The 22,043-nt window shown below is 42.6% G+C and overlaps 1 protein-coding gene across 3 annotated transcripts in view; it reads left to right on the plus strand.

Moving 5' to 3' along the window:
• Positions 1–16,293: 16,293 nt before the first annotated feature.
• The window catches only part of NCAM1 (neural cell adhesion molecule 1), a 465,549-nt gene continuing 459,799 nt past the window's right edge, over positions 16,294–22,043 (plus strand). For 2 of the 3 annotated variants that reach the window (XM_006833828.1, XM_006833830.1), the window contains exon 1: positions 16,294–16,704. In XM_006833828.1, coding sequence (XP_006833891.1) covers positions 16,653–16,704 — 52 coding nt within the window. In that variant the 5' untranslated portion in view covers positions 16,294–16,652. The remainder of the gene's footprint in view (positions 16,705–22,043) is intronic. The other variant, XM_006833829.1, reaches the window with a different exon arrangement.

Genomic DNA, 22,043 nt, shown 5'->3' on the forward strand with positions numbered 1-22,043 from the left:
TGAAGATGAGTAGGAGTTCATTAGCCATAGATAAGAGGAAAGAGCTTTTCACAAGGAGAAACATGAGCTAATACTACATGCCTTTGAACAGAATGTTCCTTCTACCTAAAATACCCCCTCTCCACTTGTTCACTTGGTAAAGGACTAATGGGTTTCCTCTCTATGAAGCTGAGCATAACCTCTCCCTTAACACACACACATAACTATTCACTCTTAAGGGTCCCCAAGTACACCATGGGTGAATGGTGATTATCTGTTTATGAGACTGTCTCCCATCTTTACACCCTAGACTGTGAGCCCCTTAAAGATGTTGTTGTTGTTGTGTGCCATGGAGTCAGTTCCGACTCATAGCGACCCTGTACAGGGTTTCCGAGGCTGTAAATCTTTACGGGAGCATAAAGCCTCATCTTTCTCCCATGGAACAGCTGGTAGTTTTCAACTGCTGACTGTGATGTTGACAGCCCGATTCGTAACCACTACGCTACGAGAGCTCCTTAGTCCCCATCATAGAGCCTAATATATATAGACAGCCCTCACTAAATGCTTTTGGAATGACTGGCTGCATTAGCAGGGCATGCACAGGAAGAGCAGAAGGGAAGCAGTTTGACCTTAATGGAGAAGTGATGCCAGAAAACAGTGAGAGCTTAAGCTAGTAAGATAAGAGTGAGGCTTTGAAGGCAAACGTTAAAAAAACAGTTGCTGTCAAGTTAATTCTGAGGACCCCATGTGTGTCAGAGTGGAACTGCTCTTTAGAGTTTACATTGGCTGATTTTTCAGAAGTAGATTGCTAGGAATTTCTTCTGAGGCTTCTCTGGGTGACCTTGAACCTCTAGTTGTTTTTGATTAGCACCACCCAGGGCCGCCTAAATTCAACCAGAGAAGTTTATGGTCAGCGTCCAAAGTACACCAGAGAACCAAGCGCATCTATGCCATTCTCAGGTAAAGCAATGATGGGGAAATAAAGGTTTCTATTAGGATAATTGGTATGAACGTTGTTTCTCACTTAAAAAAAAAGAGCAAAGATACTGAACTGACTTGCTTCCTTTGCATGTTCTTAAATCTACATCTCATGCATAAAAACACAGAATCATCCAATTTGAACATCTTTCTGATTTAATTTCCAATGAATGCATTTTTTCATAAATTACTACAGTAATGAACAAATATCTAGGACCAACCAAGTTTGAATAAATCTAAGAGTTGTTCATAGTATATGTAGCACAGCTGCTAACCTCAAGATCAGCAGTTTGAAACTACCAGCTATTTCACAGGAGAAAGATGAGGTTTTCTGCTCCCGTAAAGATGTATAGCCTCAGAAACCCTGTACAGGGTCACTATGAGTTGGAACAGAATCCACGGCACATAACAACAACAACAACAACAGCTACATTTACTAAACATTAAGTTGACATTGAGTTTGACTTCATTGACTCCGGTCATTTACCTGAAAGGAGGAGAATGGCAGCCTCAGATCTAAAGTACAATGCTATTTTAGAAGATTAAAATATCAGTTAGAGCTTGAAAAATCTTTAGTGCTTGTGTTTGGAATATAGAATATATATGTACAAGGGAGTTGCAAAAAATCAGTAAGAAAATTGAATTAAAAGATAATGGATGTGTTCCATGAACTTTTGAAGTCTCCTTAAATATTCTTATCGACAAGCTTGCCTATTTAAGTCTCTGAAAGGTGAAGTAGTATTAAAGCATATGTATTCTGAGAGCACATGTCAAATCACTATGAAAGATGTAGCTCAGATATGAATTGCATCAGCAGCCACATCATGTATGCTCAGATGTAAGCTGTTGAATGGATAACATTTCTTTAAAAACCAAACAGATCCCTTGATCCTGGTGTGCCTTGGAGAGTAGTCCAGTAAATTGAAGTCCACTGAAGGAGCAGGGTTAGCCATGTATACCCAGGTGGTAGTCCATATTACCATGATGTTGCATCATTTTGCAATCTTGGGATTCACAAGTCATTTCAGAATGCAACATTTTCTTCCTAACTTTGTGAAGATGAGCAGAATGGGGTGTGTGTATGTGTGGGTGTTGAAGTGTGGCACACACCAAGAAGAGTTCCTCTGTGATGCTTGTATCTGATTTTGAGTAATTAAGTTCCTCAGTGACTAAGCATGATGCTATTAGAAAACACAATGTGATGTTGCCTGCTGTAGTACATCATGATCTCATTTGGACCACCTATGAGTCAACATTTATGCTTAGGAAAGGGTGAGGCTTTATCTTGAGTCTTAGGTTCTTATAAGGATTTCCATAATCATGCAGCTCTGCTGATGGCTTATCTCTCTGTGTGGGGAGCTGTGCAGTTCTTTCAAGCTTGGCTTGCTTATGCATATGTATCACTGTTAAATTTACAGCTAATTGCTAGGGTATTATTACAGAAATAAATGGAAATCAACCCGAGTCCCCAGCGTTCTCAGCTACAGCGAAAGTACAAGGGAACAAACTAAGGAAAGGTGGGAACCTCTTCCCTTATACTCTGAAACCTCCTCATGATATAAATTTCAGCCTGAAATTGGCATGATATAACAGGTCCTTGAGCCAAGTCCTAGTCATTGAAATCTGGGAAAACCTCATAATGGCAGGGTCTCACTTCTTGTGTCTATTGTTATATGTGCTTATAAATCTAGTGGGTAAATCTGAATTGTGTCAAAAGGATCCCATTCCTCACAGATGTTCATGTATATTTCAAAGATAACGTATCTTCATTCCTGATTTTGATCTTCCATTGTTCCCAACTCTCTGGATTTATGTTTCTCTGCCCCTATCCCCTTTGAAAGTAGTTAATCTTCCTCCCTAGTTGTGAATATTATGTAGTGGTAAAAAACCTTCATTTTGGAGCCTGTGGTAGTTAGTGCTGATGTTATTAAATGCTGTGGAGTTGGTTCCAACTCATAGCAACCCTGCATAGAGTTTTCAAGGCTTTCTCTAATGTGACAGTTATTAAACATTTCTGATTCTGGACATAGTAGATTTTCACCTCTCTGCATCCTTAATGGTAGAAATGTCTATAAGACTTGCTTTGCCCAGTACAATGCAAGGACATGTGATATAGCTACTTTCAGACAGAGCTATATGTGATTTATCTCAGCACCCTCTTCTTTTTCTATGCTTCCATAATCATGGGACCATGGAGAGGGAACCACATTCAGATTGGGTCCCTGAATGCTGACAACAGACCACAACCCTCAACTCACATGAAATGACCTGTTGTTTAAATAACCTCTATTCAAATGATAATCAGCCAGTTCCCACTGAGTGTAGTCCCAGAAGAACTGTGCTCCATATGATTTCTAATGGCTGAAAGATCAGGAAAAGATCTTCAAGTTTTTATTTCAAGGCCCCCCGGCTAGATTCTAACTTCCAACCCTGGCCTAGTAACAAAGCACATGAATCATTTACACCACCCAGGGACTCCAGAAATCCCAGTTGCCATCCAATTGAATCCAATTCATGGCTACTCCATGTGTTGGCTGTTACAAAAATCTATGAGACTTGTGAGTTGGTTGTTACCCCCACAGGCCCTATCTTAACCTGACTGATAAAGAACCAGAACTGAATTCACATCCTTAAACCAATGATGTAAGTTTTATGATATTTTCAGAAAGATGTGTGAGGATTGGATAAAAGTATGAGAGTAAAGCCCACAACTCTGTGGGAGAAACACAGCCAATAAAAACCAAGCTACTATGTCACATAGGGTCATTGTAAGTTGAAATTGACTCAACAGCACCTAACAACAACAATAGCATGTGAGGAAAGTAGTCTGCCCAGAGAAGGTTTTTAACAAATGTTTATTTCCTTCTGTCCTTCCTCTTCTTCTTTATCTATGAAGAGAGAGATGGTGTCTCATTTGTCACTTTATTGTTCCTAATAGAATCCCTGGAGTATAGAAGGTGCTTGAGTAAATAAGGGAATAAATAGGAATATTTATATGTGATAAGAGAACATCTGGAGTCCTGGTGTGGTGCTGTAGGATAAGCACTGGACTACCAACTACAAGGTCTGCAGTTCACATCCATCAGCCGCTCCTTGGAAACCCTAAATAGGGTCATTGTGAGTTGGAACCGACTTGATAGCACAAAACAACAATTAACCTCAAGGTTGGCAGTTCAAACCTACCAGCTGCTTCTCATAAACGCTATACAGGGTCTCTGTGAATCAGAACTAACTTAATGGTACTTAACAACAACAAGAAAATATCTTATTTTTTTAATTCCTTAGCAATCATTTTGTACTATGAACATTACTTTTTCTGTAAATTTCTTTATAGTTAGGTGCTCCAAGGCACAGTTAGACAAGGAGACAGTTCATCACACTGAATTTTCATAACGAGAGACACCAGTATGCTGGCATTTTAACTCCTGCTCAGCCAGTTGCTAGCCTGAGTGACCCTGGTCTGAATGGGACAATTTGTAGCATCCTGAGCTGAGGTGACCCCATTGACCTCCCCATCAGCCAGGCCTCTTTTGGAGTATTAAACTCTGCTCTGAGTATCACATTGGAGAGGGATATTAACAAGTAGAATTCACTCTTGGAAGGCACATAAGCATCAGAGTGAGGGGGCAGGTATGGATAGCAGACCAAGGCAGGGAGAGATCTGGAAGCTATTGTTTATTGTTTCAAATTCCCTCTTGCTGTTGTAAGGTTAACTGAAAATAGAAATGATCTATGTGCTCAGTACTTTAGTGGGCAAAATGAGTAACAATGTTGCCATCAAATAAGCCAGATTCTGTCCTACAACCCATGGACACAGTGCTTTTAGCACCAAAAGTAACTCCCTCATCTCCTTTGTTCAGAAATCAGAGGGGCTGGTGTGAGCGGAGGGAGAGGAGACGCAACCTGAAATGATCCAACAAACAGAATGATGAAAAATCACGATTATGAGATGTGTCATCCCTTTGATCATAGGCAAAAGCAGAAAAGGACCAAGCTTTGGATGGGAGGAAGAGGATCCCATGAGGGAAAGAAAGAGAGAAGAGCGGTGTCATCAGGGAGCCAGGGTACAGGAGAGATCTCTTCTGCAGACATCGCTGACAGTTTACACCTGAACCTGGAGGAGGAACTGAGAAACCAGAGAAAACTACTGGAGATGTGAGTTTAAAGTCAGGACAAAACACTGGGTAGAATTGCTCAGGAAATAAGACACTTTTTGATTAAACAAGGATAGAAGGATCAAAGGATCAGAGACTGGCATGAGATATTAAGACCAAAGTCATTCTGCTAGACTTTTTAAAGATGAAATTTGATTTTGCTTGTTAGACTTAGGAGGGTGAGTCAAAAAGTACTGCTACCAGGGTTCCAGTTCACACATGCATAACTTCATTCCAAACATAATGTTTAATTACGTTTCTGTGATCAGTGGATTTGTTAAGTGTTGTTGAGTTCGTTCTGAATCACAGCAACCCTGTAGAGGGCTTCCAAGGAGCAACTGATGGGTCCGAACTGCCAGCATTGCAATTCAAACCGACCTTTTGGTTCAGTGCAATGGGATATCCCATAGCACCGCATCAGGACTCCTGATCAGTGGGTGGCTGCTGACAAGCTCTCTTAGTAATAATACACTTGTCTTAGTTTTCTAAGGGTGTTTTTTTCTTTTTTCTTTAAAAAGGTTCAATCAAAGGGGATCTGCTGGGCCAGTTAAATTCAAAGCAGAAGGTAATGGCAAGTATTTTTTGAATTCCAAAGGGGTAATCTTTTTTTTTTTTTTTTTAACATGTGATTTGGGAGAAAATTTACATAGCAAATTGATTTTCCATTCAACAATTCATAAATGTATACACATTTTGTTTGGTGACATGCACTGTAATCCCGACAAAGTAACAGAACTCTGCTGACTTCCGACCTATTGACCATTTGCCTTCATCCCTTTTTCTATTCTTTTCTGCCTTCTGAGCTTGATCTGTGGGCAAATCCTGCCCTATTGGTCTTGAATGATTGATTGTTCTAAGGAGCATGCACCTCCCTAGTGTTACTGTTTACCTCATAGACCTGTCTGTCATTTGGCTTGAAGGCAAGTCACAGTGGTGAGTGCTGTTCCAGGATTAAATGGGCCATAGTCCCGTGTTTACTACCAGTCTCTATCAAACTAGTAAATCAAATGGGCAATCTTGGTAGCTTTTCTCATAGAACACCAGGCAACCACAGGGGCTTATTATGAAGAAGTTTTAAGAAAATTGAAAACTGTATTGTTGATAAAAAGTCCTTTTCCAGGAACTGGTCCCTTCTGATGACATGTCCAAAGTACATGAGTCTCTTCATCCCTGTTTCTAAGAAGCATTCTGGCTGGACTTCTTCCAACACAGATTTGTCTTTTCTTTTGTATGTCCATGGTATATTTGATATTCTTTGCCAACACCATAATTCAAAGGCATCAATTTTTCTTCTTCAGTCTTCCTTATTCATTGCCCAGCTTTTGCATGCATATGAGACTATTGAAAATACCATGGATTGGGTCAGCTGCATCTTCGTTTTCAAAGTGAAATCTTTCCTTTCTAACACTTTAAAGAATTCTTTTGTGGCAGATTTGCCCAATGCAGCGTCATTTAATTTCCTGACTGCTGCATCCCTGGACATTGTGGATCCAAGTAAAATGAAATCATTGACACTTGACAACTTCAATCTTTTCTTTGTTTATCCTGATGTTGCTTATTGGTACAGTTGTGAGCAGTTTTGCTTTCTTTGTGTTAAAGTATAATCCTTACTGAAGGTTGTAGTCTTTGATCTTCGTTAAATTCTTCGTGTCCTCTTTGCTTTTAGCAAACAAGGTTGTGTCACAGGCATATATATTGCAGGTTGTTCATGTGTCTTTCTCTGATCTTGATGCTGTGCTCATCCTTATATAATCCTGTTCCTCAGATTATTTACTCAGCATACAGATTAAAGGTTAAAAGACATAACCCTAACATACATCTTTTCTGATTTTAAACCAGCCAGTCAGTAGCCCCTTGAACTGTTTGAATGACTACCTCTTGGTCTTTGTACAGGTACCCTGAGTTCAGGTATAGAAAAACCAAGTAAAGCAACTGAAAGGAGACACTAGAAAGGAAGGTACCAGTGATGCAGAGATTAAAGCAGAAATTTTTAGTCTGAAAGATGTTGCAGGCTAATGGAGGAGGTAGATCCAGAAATAATTTGACAGCCATGTCCATGTACTTACTGAAGGACATTATCAGAAAAGATTCTGGAAGCATCTGGGAAGAGTACCTAACCTAGGAGAGAGAAATGGGAAGAAACAGATGGGAAAGGTCAGGGGAAAGCTAACATCTTAACTGAGTCTTAGAGAAGGAGCAGAAGTTGGCCAGTAACAAACAGGAGTTTCCCACTGAAGTGGTGTGTGCTGCTACTTGAGCCCACAATGGGGAATACCAGGAGCCAACATGAGTCTGGGGAAGGCCAAGGGCCTGATCATGGAGGGCTTTGGAGAGCTTGGACTTCAGGAGGAGCTATTTAAGCAGGAAGTGACGCTTGCAGCTTTTCACAAATATTCCTTATAGGAAAACAGCTCTAGAGGTGGGGAGAGAAGCAGTGGACTGTAAGAGGAGAGAGTGGAGTCAGTAGGCTGTAAGTGTGAGACATGGTGAGGCCCTAACCAGCAGCTATTGGAGCTGTGGATGAGATACTGCACCAAAGCCACACAAAGAAGTGAACCTTGAGTCCTTTGTTGGCTTGTTTATTGATCCTTCCCCCCTTTCCCCCCCCAACAAACATGTAAAGTGACATTTATGGTGGGCTGTGAGAGACAGTGGGGCCCAGAAGTCTGGCATTTGTCACATTTCTCTCCTGCTCAGAGAATCACTGGGTTCTTTCTTCTCAATTGTTTCCTCTGCTGATGCAAGGGTAGGAGCCTTCCTTACAAGCCTGGCTCACCCTATGGTTCTTGCTGATGCAAGAGGGAATCTCTCTTTCAGTGTCTGGGATGAGGGTTCTGTCTCCATGGAGTTCAGGGAGCTCTCTGGCTCTGTGGGAATCTTGGATCCCAAAGGGTAATGGAGCAAGGTTAAAAGTGGTTGCCAGCCTTCAGAAGGTATGGATCACAGCTCATTTTAAGCCACATTTATTTCAAATTTGGAGTCCAACCTTAAGGATTCTTTGGCAACACTGTCCTCCTAGGCTTAGGTTGAGTACTTCAAGATGGTGACAGAAGATTCACAGGAAAGGTTTAGCGCAGAGGATGATGGGTCTAGGACATGGGGAGGTTGGGAAAATCTAGATCTCTTTGCAAAGAAGGTGCAAAGGAGAACAAATGCTTTTGTTTTCAGGAATGAAGGCCTGCCCACTTGCTCCCTCCTTTTCTTATCTCATCTCTCACTCCCTGAAGTACTTATGTGAGGGTGCTACAAGTAGACACAGTCTCCAGGCATAGACACCTCTCTGGCCCCAAGATACAGATAATCCTGAAGGGAATTGAATTTAGTGTTGACTCTGCCTACTAGGCCTCATTCCTTGGTGCTGCTGTTAATGCGAGAGACTGTTTTTGTGTATGACAAAGGGGACCCATATAACCATAGAGTGCAGAGAGGGATGGGGGTGAGGAGGATGGGCAGGTTTCATTGGCTAAGTAAAGACAGTAAATGAAGAAAGAAAAATTGTTTTTTCCCCTTATCTCACGTATGAGCACTGGTGTGACACTTTTAGGATAAACAACGGACTTCTAACTGCATGGTTGGCAGTTCAAATTAACCAGCCTCTCTTGGAAACCCTACATAGGTTCTATGAGTTGGAACCGACTCAATGATGCACAGTAACAACAACAACCACAATGCTAAGTGTTGATGCAGCCAAACCTTCTAAAAATTAGTTGTCCGGAACTATAATGGCAATTATTCAGAAAAGGCAATCAGTAGGGTTCTAGCTTGTACCTTAAAATGTGATCAACGTCTACTTTTGCATAACTAATCTTTGAGTACTGCACTTGGGTTCCTGATCAATCCCCAAGTGTCTTTCTGTTACCACAGAAGCTGAAAGAAGGAATGAGTTGTTGTTGTTAAGTACCGTGGAGTCGGTTCCAACTCATAGTGACCCTACACAGCATTTACGAGGCTATAAATCTTTACAGGAGCAGACTGCCTCATCTTTCTCCCGCGGAACCACTGGTAGTTTCAAACTGCCAACCTTGAAGTTAGTAGCCCGATTCATAACCACTACGCTACCAGAGAACCTATTATTGTTGTTACAGCAGGCATCTAATATGTACTCACTTTGGGTCTCGAGAGCGTGAATTTGTTCCTATCCAGAATACAAATGACCCTTCTATTTCCAAATCCTATGGATACTCTTTTTTTATTTGTCCTTCTTTTACTTGACCTCACAGGAAGTCAACTCTCTCCCCTCTTGGCCCTGATACACCACTCTCACCTGGCTGATACACCTTTGGAGTGTTTCCTTTCAGTTCAGTCTCTTTGCTTGTTCATTCTCTACCTGAACTGAGGGTCAGGGCCTGGGCCTTCCTCTCTTATTAATCCACATTCTTGGATTAGGTGTAGGTGATCTTGTCGTTTCCCACAGCTTGGTTGACGGTTAATGCTGATGACTCCAAGACTTATTATATCTCCTACAAAGATCTCTCCTCTGACTTCTAGACTTTCATATTTAACCATCGACTTGATAAGTTGTCCAGAATCTGAACTTGTAGTTTCTCCTTCCGATCAAGCAAATCTTCCCTGCATCTTTTGGATCTTGACTTCTTCTCTCCTGCTCCTCATACCAATTTGCAAGCTCAGTGATTCTGTCTTCTCTTCCCTCCATCTCCCCGCCTTCTCCTTGACCCAGCCTCCAGCACTTCTTCCCTAGATTTCTTCAGTGGTTTCTAACTCATTACCCATTGTTGACAACCTACAAGTTATTCTCTGCACAACAGCTAGAATGGGTCACTAAACCATGAAAAACAACCCATGTCATTCTGCTGGCAAAAACCTCCAGTGGATTTCTTTGAATTTTGAATAAAATATCAAGTCTTTACTGTAGCCCTGAAGGTGGCTGGTGTGTACTTCCTCAGCCTTATCTTATACCCTGTCCCTACTTGCTCTTTTTATCCTGACCATCTTAGCATTCCACTAGTTTCTAGAACCCAGCTTTTTTTCCTACCTCAGGGTCTTAGCATGTTCCTGAAATGCATTTCTCCTGCTCTTTCCATGGCTGGTTATATTTCATTCTTTAGACTGCAATTTGTCACCTCCTCTGGGAAGTCTTCACTGATCTAAAGTGCAGCTTTACTGCTTATTCATTATCAGCAACCCTCTGTCTTTCTTTCATGGATCTAATTGTAATTTATAAATTATTTTTAGTGTCTTTGCTTAGTTATAGGTCTGTCTCCTTATACTGTAAAAATCTGTGTCCTCAACTACTAACACAGTATCTTATATATGGTGTTTACCAGCTAGCTGTTGAATGAAAGGCGATGAGGCCCGCACTAAGCCCTGTATGTACATTACTTTAATTCACCTTCACAAGTCTTGAATCTCATCTTAAGAACACGAAAAAAGAGGTTCACAGGTGTGAAGTAATTTGTCCCAATACACAGAGTCTGCATGTAGGCAGAGAAGTTGGAATTTGAATGTCAATTGTCAAGCCTCTGGATTGGAGAACTCACCCACTTTACTTTATTGCCTCAGGGTTTGTGGGAGGAGTGTCAGAGAGGGTGAGGAAATGATGTCTTTAATGGTAGCTCAGTCATACTAGTGGTTTATATGATCTTGACATGGAGATTGAGGCTCCTTCTTCAGTTTTGTGAGATCACCTGTTTCAGATTTATTTTTCAAGGACCAAATATGGAGTTAGGCAGCCTGGGGCTTGATTTCAGTTCAGAGCCAAGAAGTCATTTAAATCCTGTTGTTTTTATGCTGGTCTACTGTCACCTCCCCAAAGCCAGCTCCACACTTCACAGCATGGTTCTTTTACTTTGATCTGACCCCATCCCTCCATGCCAACATTGAAAACGATGGATCTGAAAATGGACAATTCATAATAGTTCAATGTGACTCTGTTTCCCATAGCTCTGGAATGAGAGTTCTAAAAAGGGACTCGTCTCCAAGATATTGGCATGACATCAATACACCTTTGGGTAGATTAGAAAACAATAATCTTCAACACTTTCTTTCCATCAGCCAGTCATAATAATTAAACCAGTATGTGATGAGTGAGGTTTGAAAGGCAACATGTCCTGAGAAACAGTTGTTGTTGTTGTTAGGTGCCATTGAGTCAGTACCGACTCATAGCGATCCTATGCACAATAGAACCAAACACTGCCTGTCCTGGGCCAACCTCACAATTATTGCCACGCTTGAGCCCACTGATGCTGCCACTTTACCAATCCATCTTGCTGGGGGAAGAAACGGTAGTCCTGTGTCAAACCCTACCTCATTACCTCCCTCTTGGGGGGTGGGGGTGGGGTTCCCAACACTATTTTGGCTGGATCTACTGAAGAAGGCTAGTTCATCTTTAACCAGCTCCTGAATTCACCTTGCACAACTTGCTTCAGCCCCATCACACAGCACAGCTTATAAGTAAAGTCAACCAGATTTGGAATATGAGAAACTCTGAGCTCTGAGGGCTCCTTACGGACTTTCACTCCTTAGCTCTGTGGGCACAGTTTTACCTCCTGGTCTTAACACTTTCCTGGGTCATACTTAGTAATTCAGGCAAGCCTCTGTTGTTCCATCCTCTCTCAGTACCCGGTCAGTGTCTCTCTGATCTTAAGCAGTGTGTTTCCCAGAATGCATTTTTCTTAAACCCTATACCCAAACCCCCTGCCACTGAGTTGATTCTGACTCATAACGATGATATATATTGTACCCAAAACTGTGGTTCTTTATGGGAGAAGTAGTGTCATCTTTCTGCACTTTGCTTGAGCCCATGTCAAATGTGATATAATGGGCGTAAGCAAAGTGCAGAAAGATAAGGCTGTCTGCTCTAGAATTCCGTAAGCAGTCTAAATTAGTCCATAAGGAATCCTGGTGGAGCAGTGAGTTAAGGATTGAGCTGTTAACTGCAAATGAGAGGTAGAGGGTTTGAACTCACCAGCTGCTGCTCAGGAGAAATATAAGGCAGTCTGTCTGCTTCCATAAATATTTATAATCTCAGCACCCTGCAGGGCAGTTCTACTCTGTCTTATAGTGTTGCTATGAGTCAGAATCTACTCAATGGCAGTGGACATTATCTAATTAATATTTTATTTAAGGAAGTAGCACATGCCAGGAAATGCATCTTAAATTCACATACTTTGGACCCGTTATCAGGAACGATCGGTTCCTGGAGCAGGACAGCAGGCTTGGTAAATAGGGGGTCAGAAAAGAAAAGGAAGCTCCTCAATGGGATGGACTGACACAGTGGCTGCAACAATGGGCTCAAACACAGCAACGATTGTGAGGCTGGCTCAGGACTGGGCAGTGTGTTAGTCTCCTGTTGTTAAGAGTCAGAACTGACTTGAAGGCATCTAACAACAAGACTTCTTTCAATCTGATGGCCTTTCCATCAGATTGGATGTCTTGGATATCTCTCAAATAGCTCAGATTTGGTATATACAGAGCTGACATCACTGCTCTTTTGCTATCAACTAGTCCACATCTTTTTCCTGTTAATGCCACCTGCAGCTATTCAGTTGTTACAAACTTTGGAGTCACCACTTTCTTTACATTGCTGTCAAATAGTCCTATATGAGAGAACATTTCCTTCACCTTCCCTATACAAAATGGTAATCTCTCCTTCACCTACCACTCTATCACTATGTGACTTAGCACTTATCACTATCTGACATACTAGATAGTTAATGATTTATTATCTGCCTGCCCCATAAAAATGGAAGCCCTATGAAGGCAAGAACTCTATTTTGACCCTGGTGTATCTTCTATGTCTTGAGCAGTAAGAGAAACTTAGCGTCAGATGTGCAATAAAATTTCTTGAATGAATAAGATAAATTTTGGTATCTTCCTCTGTCTTAGGTCCCAGCCTTCAAAAAGCTCCTATGTTCTGCTGTTGCTACATTGGAAATGTTTCTCAAATTTGTGCTTTTGTTTGCTTCTTTCCCACTAAAGGTTAGGTTAGTCCCCGCTATCCCATCTGGAACACTGTTCTAGCCTCTTAACCGATTTCCTTTCTTTGGTTCAACAGCAATAGGTTTGGTTTGGAGGGGCTATTTACTTGATTGTTGTTGTGTGCCTTTGAGTTGATTCTCACTCATAGCAACCCAATAGTACAGAGAAGTAGAACTACCTCATAGAGTTTCCTAAGTTATAGTCTTTAAGGGAGAAGATCACCAAGTCTTTTCTTCTTGCGAGGATTGGTGGGTTCAAACTACCAACCTTTTGGCTAGCAGCTGAGTGCTTAAAAACTATACCACCATGGTCCTTGCTCACATGGTATACCCAGTGCCATTGAGTTTCTGAAACTGTAAATCTTTACAGGAGCAGACAGTCTCATCTTTTTCCCACGGAGAAGCTGTTGAGTTTGAACCACTGATCATTTGGGTAGCAGCAGCCTAACCCACAAAACTAGTTTGTTGTTGTTACATGTCATCGAGTTGATTCCGACCCATAGCGACCCTGTATAGGGATTCCAAGGAGCAGCTGGTGAGCTTGAACCACTGACCTTGCAGTCTGACGCATTAGCCCACAGAGCCACACCGGGACTCCAGTTTACATGGTAAAAGCTCACTAATGTATGCTTAACTCTTTCTGGGGAGAGAGATTTAGGGAGGATCACAATTCTCTCCCATTTTATGGAGAGGTTCAGAGAGTGGTTGAAACCTAGTGCTCACAGGTGTAAACATTGTCAAGTGGAGCGCGGAAGGGTTGGAGACAAGTGATGGGCCTTGTTAACAGAACCTGAGACAGAGACATGGAGGATGGATTGGAATAACTGTGGGGCAGAATTCAAGAGAATGAGTCATTATGACAGGAGAGCAACAGCTACATGGGACAGGGAGGGGCTGGCGAGAGAAAAAAATACATTCAGTCATGCTGCAGTGAGATAGGATTTCCACACCTGCCTACAGAGGAAGGCTAAAAATAGGGACATTTGGGGAGAAACAGAGTAAGGAATCTTTTGAGTCTACTAACATGCACTACAACCAGGGAGCCTTGCAGAAAAGGGTGTGTCTCTCACTCTTGGTAAAATTAGAACGAAGAAAGAAGTTATTTTGGGGAACTCACGCTTCACGATTTTCCTTTTTCCCTCAGGCTTGTTCTCCCCATCTTTCCCCCACTATCAAGACCTAATAATTTCATCCTCATGAACTTATAAAGTTCAGTGGGGCAATTTTGCATTTTAGCAGAAGCTCCTATGTGCCGTCAAAGACACTTAACTAGACCAACCATTTCACAAAACAAAGCAAACCTATACCCCCCAGTTTTATATAATCCACTGCACCCAGCATAGAGCTAAATAGAGTGGTTGTTCAATAAATATTTGCTGAAAGATGTTCGGAAAAAGCGTTACTTATGTTATCAGTCTCTGGAAACAATCTAAATACACAACAATGGGGGAACCATTGAAGAACCATCCATATGAAGAAATATTAAATAGCTATAAAAATGTTTAGAATGACTTTTTAATGACCTGGAAAAATGCTTATAATGAAACATTAGGGAAAATAAGCAGGATTAAAATGGCTACTGTAATATCTCAAATTATAAAAGTCACAAGCATATAAAAAAGACTGAAAATCTGTGGATGTCTCTGGAACCTGTCAGATTTGGGGTTTTTAGTTCCTTCTTTCTGCTTTTCTGAATTTTCAGGTTTTCTACCATGAGCAAACATTACATTGATCGCTGCTAGCTGCTGTAGCGTTGTCTTAACTCATGATGGATGACTTTAGGTGTAAAAGAAAGAAAAGCTGTCCGGTCCTCCACTATCTTTTATGATTGTTGGCATGTTTGAGCGCATTGTTGCAGTCAAGGTGCGTTCTGAATGCCTTTCAACCTATGGGGTTCATCTTCCAGCACTATATTGGACAATATTTTGTTATGGTCTATAATATTCACTAATTGTTGGATGTAAGTTTTTTGCCCTTTCTTTCTAGTCTGTCTTAATCTGGAAGCTCCACTGAAATCTGATACCACCATAGCTGGTATCAGAAATGCACACAAGCCACCACAGTATGATAAACTAATGAATGAGTGATAGGTTATATTTATAATTGGTATAAAATAAATATTACAAAAGTAAGAGTTGTGAAAAATTGGTTTGGGAGGAAGTACTTTTTGGTGGTGTCCAGAAATCTCAGCCTGTTGGTGTGACCCAATTGGTCTAGTGCAGAGAGGATAGAAGGAGAAGATACAACTTCTTCAATAATGGAGGATGGCTGGTCTGCAAGCAGAGGATGAGGCCAAGGGGGAAGTACACGGTAAAGTTGGTGTGATGTGTTGGTGACACTGAATATAGGCAGTGTTTCTGTGTCAGAGAGTTCACTGTGCCAGGCTAATAGGCTAACTTTGGGCTTCTGATTCTTTTACATCTTGTTCCTTAAACACTCAAATCCTGATCAGATCCTGAGATGATGTTGATTTTGACTCTGCTCTCAGCTCCTTCTTTATACAAGGCAGTGGTAACATTAACTGAAGCCCCTTTGGGTTGGCACCTCAGTGATTATCCACATTAACATTATAAAGAGTAGGGGTTGTGTCCCCTTGCAAGAAGATATTATTTAATATTGCTCCGATGTCATGGGACAATTGACTCTGTGATCTTGATTGAGACCACAGAACTCAGCATTTATAAACATGTAAACGTCCCCATTTTCTTCCAGTTATTTTTGGAAATTCCTTCTACACATCTGCCTTTTCTTCTACTTAAATTGCTTCCCACCTCTTTCCCCTGGGATTTGCTGATTTATATGTTGCTTCTCTGTGGGAGAGCAAACTTCATAGTTAAAAAACAAAAAGCAGAAAACAAAAAACCCACACACACATACAAAAAATATTAAAACAAAGCCCAGCAACTGCAATCCCAACCCTCTCCCAAATATCTAATTTCCTGCGTTAAAAAAAAAAAAAGATCTATGCTACTTGTGTGTTTCAAGTATTTAGGTTCTAAATGGAGGGATTCCTTAACTTTAAAAAATCTAACCAAACCTAAGATTGTATTTTTATGATTTATTAGTTATTCAAGTATCCAAACTCCTGATTAAGGAAGGTTGGTTCGCGGGAGGGAACGCGGAGGCGTGTGGGTGAAGTGTGAAAAGAAGAAATCCCAGCTCTGCCTGGGAGACTGCGTGTGAACGATCCCGACTCCTCCCGTAGCTCCAGGCCGCGTTTTGCAAGCGGCCGCATCTGCCTCCCCTGTCTCTCTTACCTCCTTGATGTTCGGCACTATTTGTGGCCGGCGTGGTGGAAGGACACAGTGAGGTTTTCACCCCCGCCCCCCTCTCCCATCCCCAGTTCCATCAAAGCGAACCCGGGCCAGCGCAAGGATCTTCGAGTTGCGAGTGTGCTGAGGCTGGGACTGTCACTCATTCTCCGACCAGCGCGTGAACGCAGCTCGGCAGCCGCTGGCTGAAAACAATTCTGCAAAAATAATCATACTCAGCCTGGCAATTGTCTGCCCCTAGGTCTGTAGCTCTGCCGCCGTCCACACTCGTTGCAAGGGGAGGGCGCAGAATTTACCGCGGCAAGAACATCCCTCCCAGCCAGCAGACTACAATGCTGCAAACTAAAGATCTCATCTGGACTTTGTTTTTCCTGGGAACTGCAGGTACATTTTTCGCCCCCTTTTTCTTTTCTCTCGATCTGGTTTGTTAAGTGCTTCCTTCCCCCTACTCCTCCCTGTAGAAACACTGATTTGGGGTGGTTTTCCATGGAAAGCTAGAACTGGTCATTTTAATGGAGTGGAGAAAGGAGCGCGTCGCCCTTGCTTTGCTGCCCACCCAGATCGGGTACCCTCACGGGCTACGCTGGATCTGGGCTGTCTGCTATCCTGCTATCGTAGTGAACCCCGGGCACCCTTTCAACATCCCGACCGCCCTTCCCACTTTGTGTGCTAGGAGCGGAGCTCGCCTGCTCCTGGGGACGCAGCGGCCGCGCCAGTGATGGGCAGCGCTCCTTCCCCGAAGGCGGGCGGCGGGAGGAGCGGCGGCGGGGCAGGAGCTGCTGTGGCACGGGTGGTGCTACCGCCCGGGTTCGATTTCCATGGGCAAGGGGCTTGTCAGCCCGGGTTCCAGGAAGAGTGAACAATAAGGCCGGCACAGCTAGCCCGGATCGTTATTTCTCCAGGTCTAATAAAGTGGGTCTCACTGCCTTCGGTACACCCCCCCACCCCCCGGCAGAATAACGGTTTGCAAAAAAGGGACGGATCGCTGGACTGTGTGGCCGTTGTTGCATCCCCGTCGCTATGACGTTAGTTTTTTATTTGCCAAATTACTGGCGAGTTGCAAACCCAGCTCTCGGCCTGGAGCACCCAGGGATGGGAGGGTCGAGCAGCTCATTTTGACAGGAGGAAGTGCGGAGGGGCGGAGGGCGAGGAGGGCGTGATCGAGGCTTCTTGGTGTGTGTGCGCGTGTGTCTTTACACGCGCCACGAGCCTAGTGTTGCACAGTGCGAGACAAGAATAGCAGGTAGTCGCTTGAAACACCTCTCTCCAGGCTCCTTTCTTTGGGCGAGGTCCCTGATCCTAGCAAAGTGCGAACAATAGGAGCTGGAAGGAAGACTGTAGTGATGCTTCCACGGGTGGCGGTTGCTGCGCCGCAGCCCCCAGAACCTCAGCAGCCAGGAAGGAGGTGCATTTTATTTTGGCTCTTTCCATCCTGGCCTCCCTGAAAGGTTCTAACGTGCGTGCCCACTCGCCCCTCCAGTTGCTCCCTCCACCCATCACCGAAGGATTTGCGCTTCAGCGCATGTGGACGCCAGGGGAGGAAGACCAGAAGCAGGGGCCCCGCAGGGAGCTGGGTGGGGTGGGCGGACATTCTGGGTGGGGGGCGTGTGTGAAGAAGTGCTCAAGCGTCGGGGAGAGCGGGGCGGAGGGAGCTGTGTATCAGAGTCGCTGCCATCGGGCTTGCCCTAGGGGGCCGAGTCTGGGTGGGGCGAGTGCATGGGGCGGCCCGGGGTGCACCCAGTACGCCCCCTCTCCGGGCGGCACGAGAGCAGCGCTGTGCCACCTCCTTCAGCCAACTCGGGTCCCTCCCATGGCGACCAATCAGAGCCAGGCTGGCTGGGCGGGAAGCCGCGAGAGGCTTTTATTGAGGCGCGGGTGGCGGCAGGGAGCTGCCAGGACTGTCTCTTGGTGTTCTAGCCTAACGGTCTCACTCACCCCCAGTCGAGAGAGACCCCGCCCTTGGGCGGGTCCCCAGCCTACCCAGCAGTTTCTGAGGAAATAAAATGGAGAGTAGGTGGCCACCGGGAGGGCGCCGTGCCCTGTCCTCCCTTGCTCGCCTAGTCGTGCCTCTTTCACGTCGACTAGGAACGGATCCCCCACCCATCTTCCTGCGCCACTAGCGCTACCTTTCTGGGTCCCAGCGCTTCGCGTTCCGAGACGCCGCCAGGAGCGGCCCAGGGCGCAGTGGCCGGGCGCAGAGACGCGCTTGCGCTGACCCGCTGGCTGCGGGCAGGGGTGATGCCGGGGGCGGGGCCTTGAGGGGTGCCGGGGTCGACTCCAGACTGTTGGGCGCTAGGCGCCGGGTGTCCCTGCAGCCTCCTGATCTCTAGCTGCTCGGGTCCCTGCCCTTTTCCATCATGTTCCTGCGTCCCCGCGATGCTATCTCCCTGCGGTCTAGGGTGTGTGTTTTTGGACGCACCTTCCCTCTGGGTGAGATCGTGACATTGGGAGACCTGATTTTTCGTGGGTTTTTTTGAAGATTACCTAGTCGTCCTTACCGTCATCATGATTTCGACTCCTAGAGAATTGTAGACAACCACATGGCTAGAGAATCCTAAATGGGGTGTTTTGTATGTTTGTGGATCACCCTGCAAGGGTGGCATTCGGACCGATGTCCAGAGTGTTTCCTGATACGATAGTTTTCCCATTCCTTGTATGGAAGGTAACTAGCATCTTGAAGGTTGAAGGAAGGCAGAACGCACAACGCATACAAGGAGGTTGTTTAACAAAAGAAGCTGAATGGGTTTTCTAAAAACAAGTAATTTTTCATTAAAATATCATTTCTACCCGAGTTAAGGGAAAAAAAAAACAACAACGAAAGAATTTAAGTCAAAGGGTCATAAAACCAATACACCTCAGTGTATGTGTCTGTTGGTTTTTTTGTGTGTCTATTGGTGGTTTTTTTTGTTGTTGTTGTTCTTCAAATGTTGTAGTATCTCCAGGGACAATGATAATTTAGGCAAATGGAATTCAGCTCTGTGCTTGTGAAAATTTACATGTAAGGTGTGGTTATCTTAATATAACAAGCCAGTCCAGTCTGCTTCCCCTCACTCACTTTGACGTTTGTGTTCCTGAGGAAGAAAGTGACAGGTTGTAGAATCGCATTGTAAATTTGAGGATGCTCTATCACCAATTTTGGATGCCCTCTGGAAAAATTGTTTGCTTGAATGATCTGCAGTGGTTGTTTTAGCACATATTCGTTTGATAATTTTACAGTCCTCTGCCAATGTAACTTTCAAGAATCAAAGCATGGGTAGGACTGATTTTCTAGCAATATAGCACCAGATTAAGAACAAAGAGCACCTTTACTATATTACAGAAGCTAACATTACGTCTATAAACACACATAAATGTAAGAAAACTTCACTAAATGAATAAAGATGCATTTGAGAGAAGTTTGCTGTGGTACAATAACAGTGAGCCTGATTTTCTAAATGATTTTCATTTTGAGATTGGAATTACAGATTTATGGACAAAATTTAACTGAATGTAATAAACTCTATTCAAAACCCAAAAGATCATTTTCATTAACAATGTGGAAAATATTAACATATTTTAAGATACCAAAAATGAGGTTGAGTTATTAATACAACATAGTTAAAAACAAAAAGGGGCTATAATCCAGGCATTTTAGAAGTGTGACTTTAATTTATTTGTTTTTGAGTTACTATTCCCTTATAAAAGTCCTAAAGATCTAGTACCTTGCTAAATCTTCACTAGTACAAAACTTAACATTATTGAAAAAAGTTAATTTTTCCCAAAGTTCTGTTCCAACTGATTTAGTCAGATGACTGATTTCTAGATACCTTTACAGAAAAATATCATCTTTTAAAAATCAAATACTGGGTGAATAGAAAATAGTGCATAAACTAAGATCCTTGTTTTGTAAAAGGATTTCATACAATTCTTCTTAGACTAACTGATTCAACTAAGGGTTTATTTATTTAACTGGTGACTAGTTTCCTGTATTCGATAACTCACGAATGAAGGTAGTATTTATTTGCAAAATAAAATAAAATAAAATAAATTGTACATGCCATATATAAATGTTGTGGATGCTTGCACAAAACTAAAATAAGGAGAAATTAGTCACATGGAACACCCAGATTCTGAGGGTTTTGTATAGGCTTCTCTTTGGAATACATTTGTTACTAAATGGGTGGGTGGTAAGTAACATAATAAAAGTATATATATTTGTTTCTGTCACAGGGAACAACATCTTAACTGCCTCTCAAAATATAAATAGCACCATTTTGTCATTCAAAAACTAATCTTTAGACATGACAGATGTTTCTGTTCATTACAGAATTCAGTTTCTTAAATTATAGACAGCATTTTGTAGATTTTACACTGCTTGAAATATGGACTTTGGAATTTCTGATCCAACCACTTAATTTTTCAAGGCGAGACAGTCTTTAGTTTAATCTTAATTTGATGAATTCCCCATATTTACGTCTTCAGTGTTAAAGAACTGTGGCCAGGATCCAGAATGCAATGCTTCTGGCAGACCTCCAAAGATTGTTATAGACTATCCTTTCTGTCTTTGTATAAAGTAAGTAATTGACTACCTGTTGCTAAGGAAAGGTTTGAACTTTCGCTGATGGTCTTGGGTTTGTGGTAGTGGAAAGCAGAACCAATCGACAGGAGTGAGAGGGGATCGCACCTGCTCCCATCCATCTACTGGGAACAGTCACATCCTGGAAACAGACAAAGTCATTTTAAGAAGGTTCTCCTATACTACTAAAGTATTGGGCTTTTGATCACAGGCATATTTTGTGGTGTCAAGATAAATAATTTACTGTAAATTCCATAATAGTGAATTATTTGGTTATGTGATCTACCAAATATATATCAGTTAAAGAATGTTTGAAAGTTTAAAAGCTATGGCAGCGTGTGAGGAGCAACATTTAACAAAAGGGGTCACAAATAAAACAAATCTGAGAATAGGGATTAACAGAATATATAAACAACGGCCATTTGAGTTTTGAATAAAAGAGATTAAGATTAGGATTTCTTTGGCTAAAAAACAAGCCTTCTGAGTAAAATCCAGTAGAAGAGAGTTTTATGTTTCTCTTAAAATACTCGAGTCTCAGAGCAATATTGTTAGAAATGGAAGGAGGAAACTCCTGATAAGCTCTCTGAATCTATATTATTAGGGATATGAGCTCCAGAGTTTTTAATATAAAAAAAATTGAAAAGAAATGGTTATTAACAATACTGGTAGTTTATTGTAGGGCAGTAAAATATAAAAGCGAATTTGAAAGTCCCTGTCCTGCTACCTCTGGCCCTTTTTGTTATTAACTCTTGGTGCCAAGCCTTAAAATCATTTGCTGATGTAAAAGGATGTAAATTATTTGGCTTTGGCAGTGGCACCATTATGCTCTTTCATTTCATGGTGTTGAAATGCTGTCTCTCAGCTGCAGATGCTCATTAGGAGCAGTGCCTTTTGATGTTGGTCTGGGTGCCAAATGGTGGCCTTTCAGGCGATTTCAATACATTACACGTAAAACACTCCTAGGCCATGTCTACATACAAGCTGACCCTGAATTCACTGGTTTTCACAGATATTGACACATGCTTCCCTTACCTGCACTACTAAGTTTCCGAGGAACTGGAGCTGCAAAGAACTATACTCATTAGTTAGCTGCTTTCTCCATCTTGTGTATGTGTATCTCCCCCACACCCTCTACTGTGGGCTAACGTATCAGACTTCAAAAGTCATT

The sequence above is a fragment of the Chrysochloris asiatica genome, unplaced genomic scaffold, assembly GCF_000296735.1.
Source record: "Chrysochloris asiatica unplaced genomic scaffold, ChrAsi1.0 scaffold00008, whole genome shotgun sequence".
In the NCBI taxonomy this organism is placed as follows: domain Eukaryota; kingdom Metazoa; phylum Chordata; class Mammalia; order Afrosoricida; family Chrysochloridae; genus Chrysochloris; species Chrysochloris asiatica.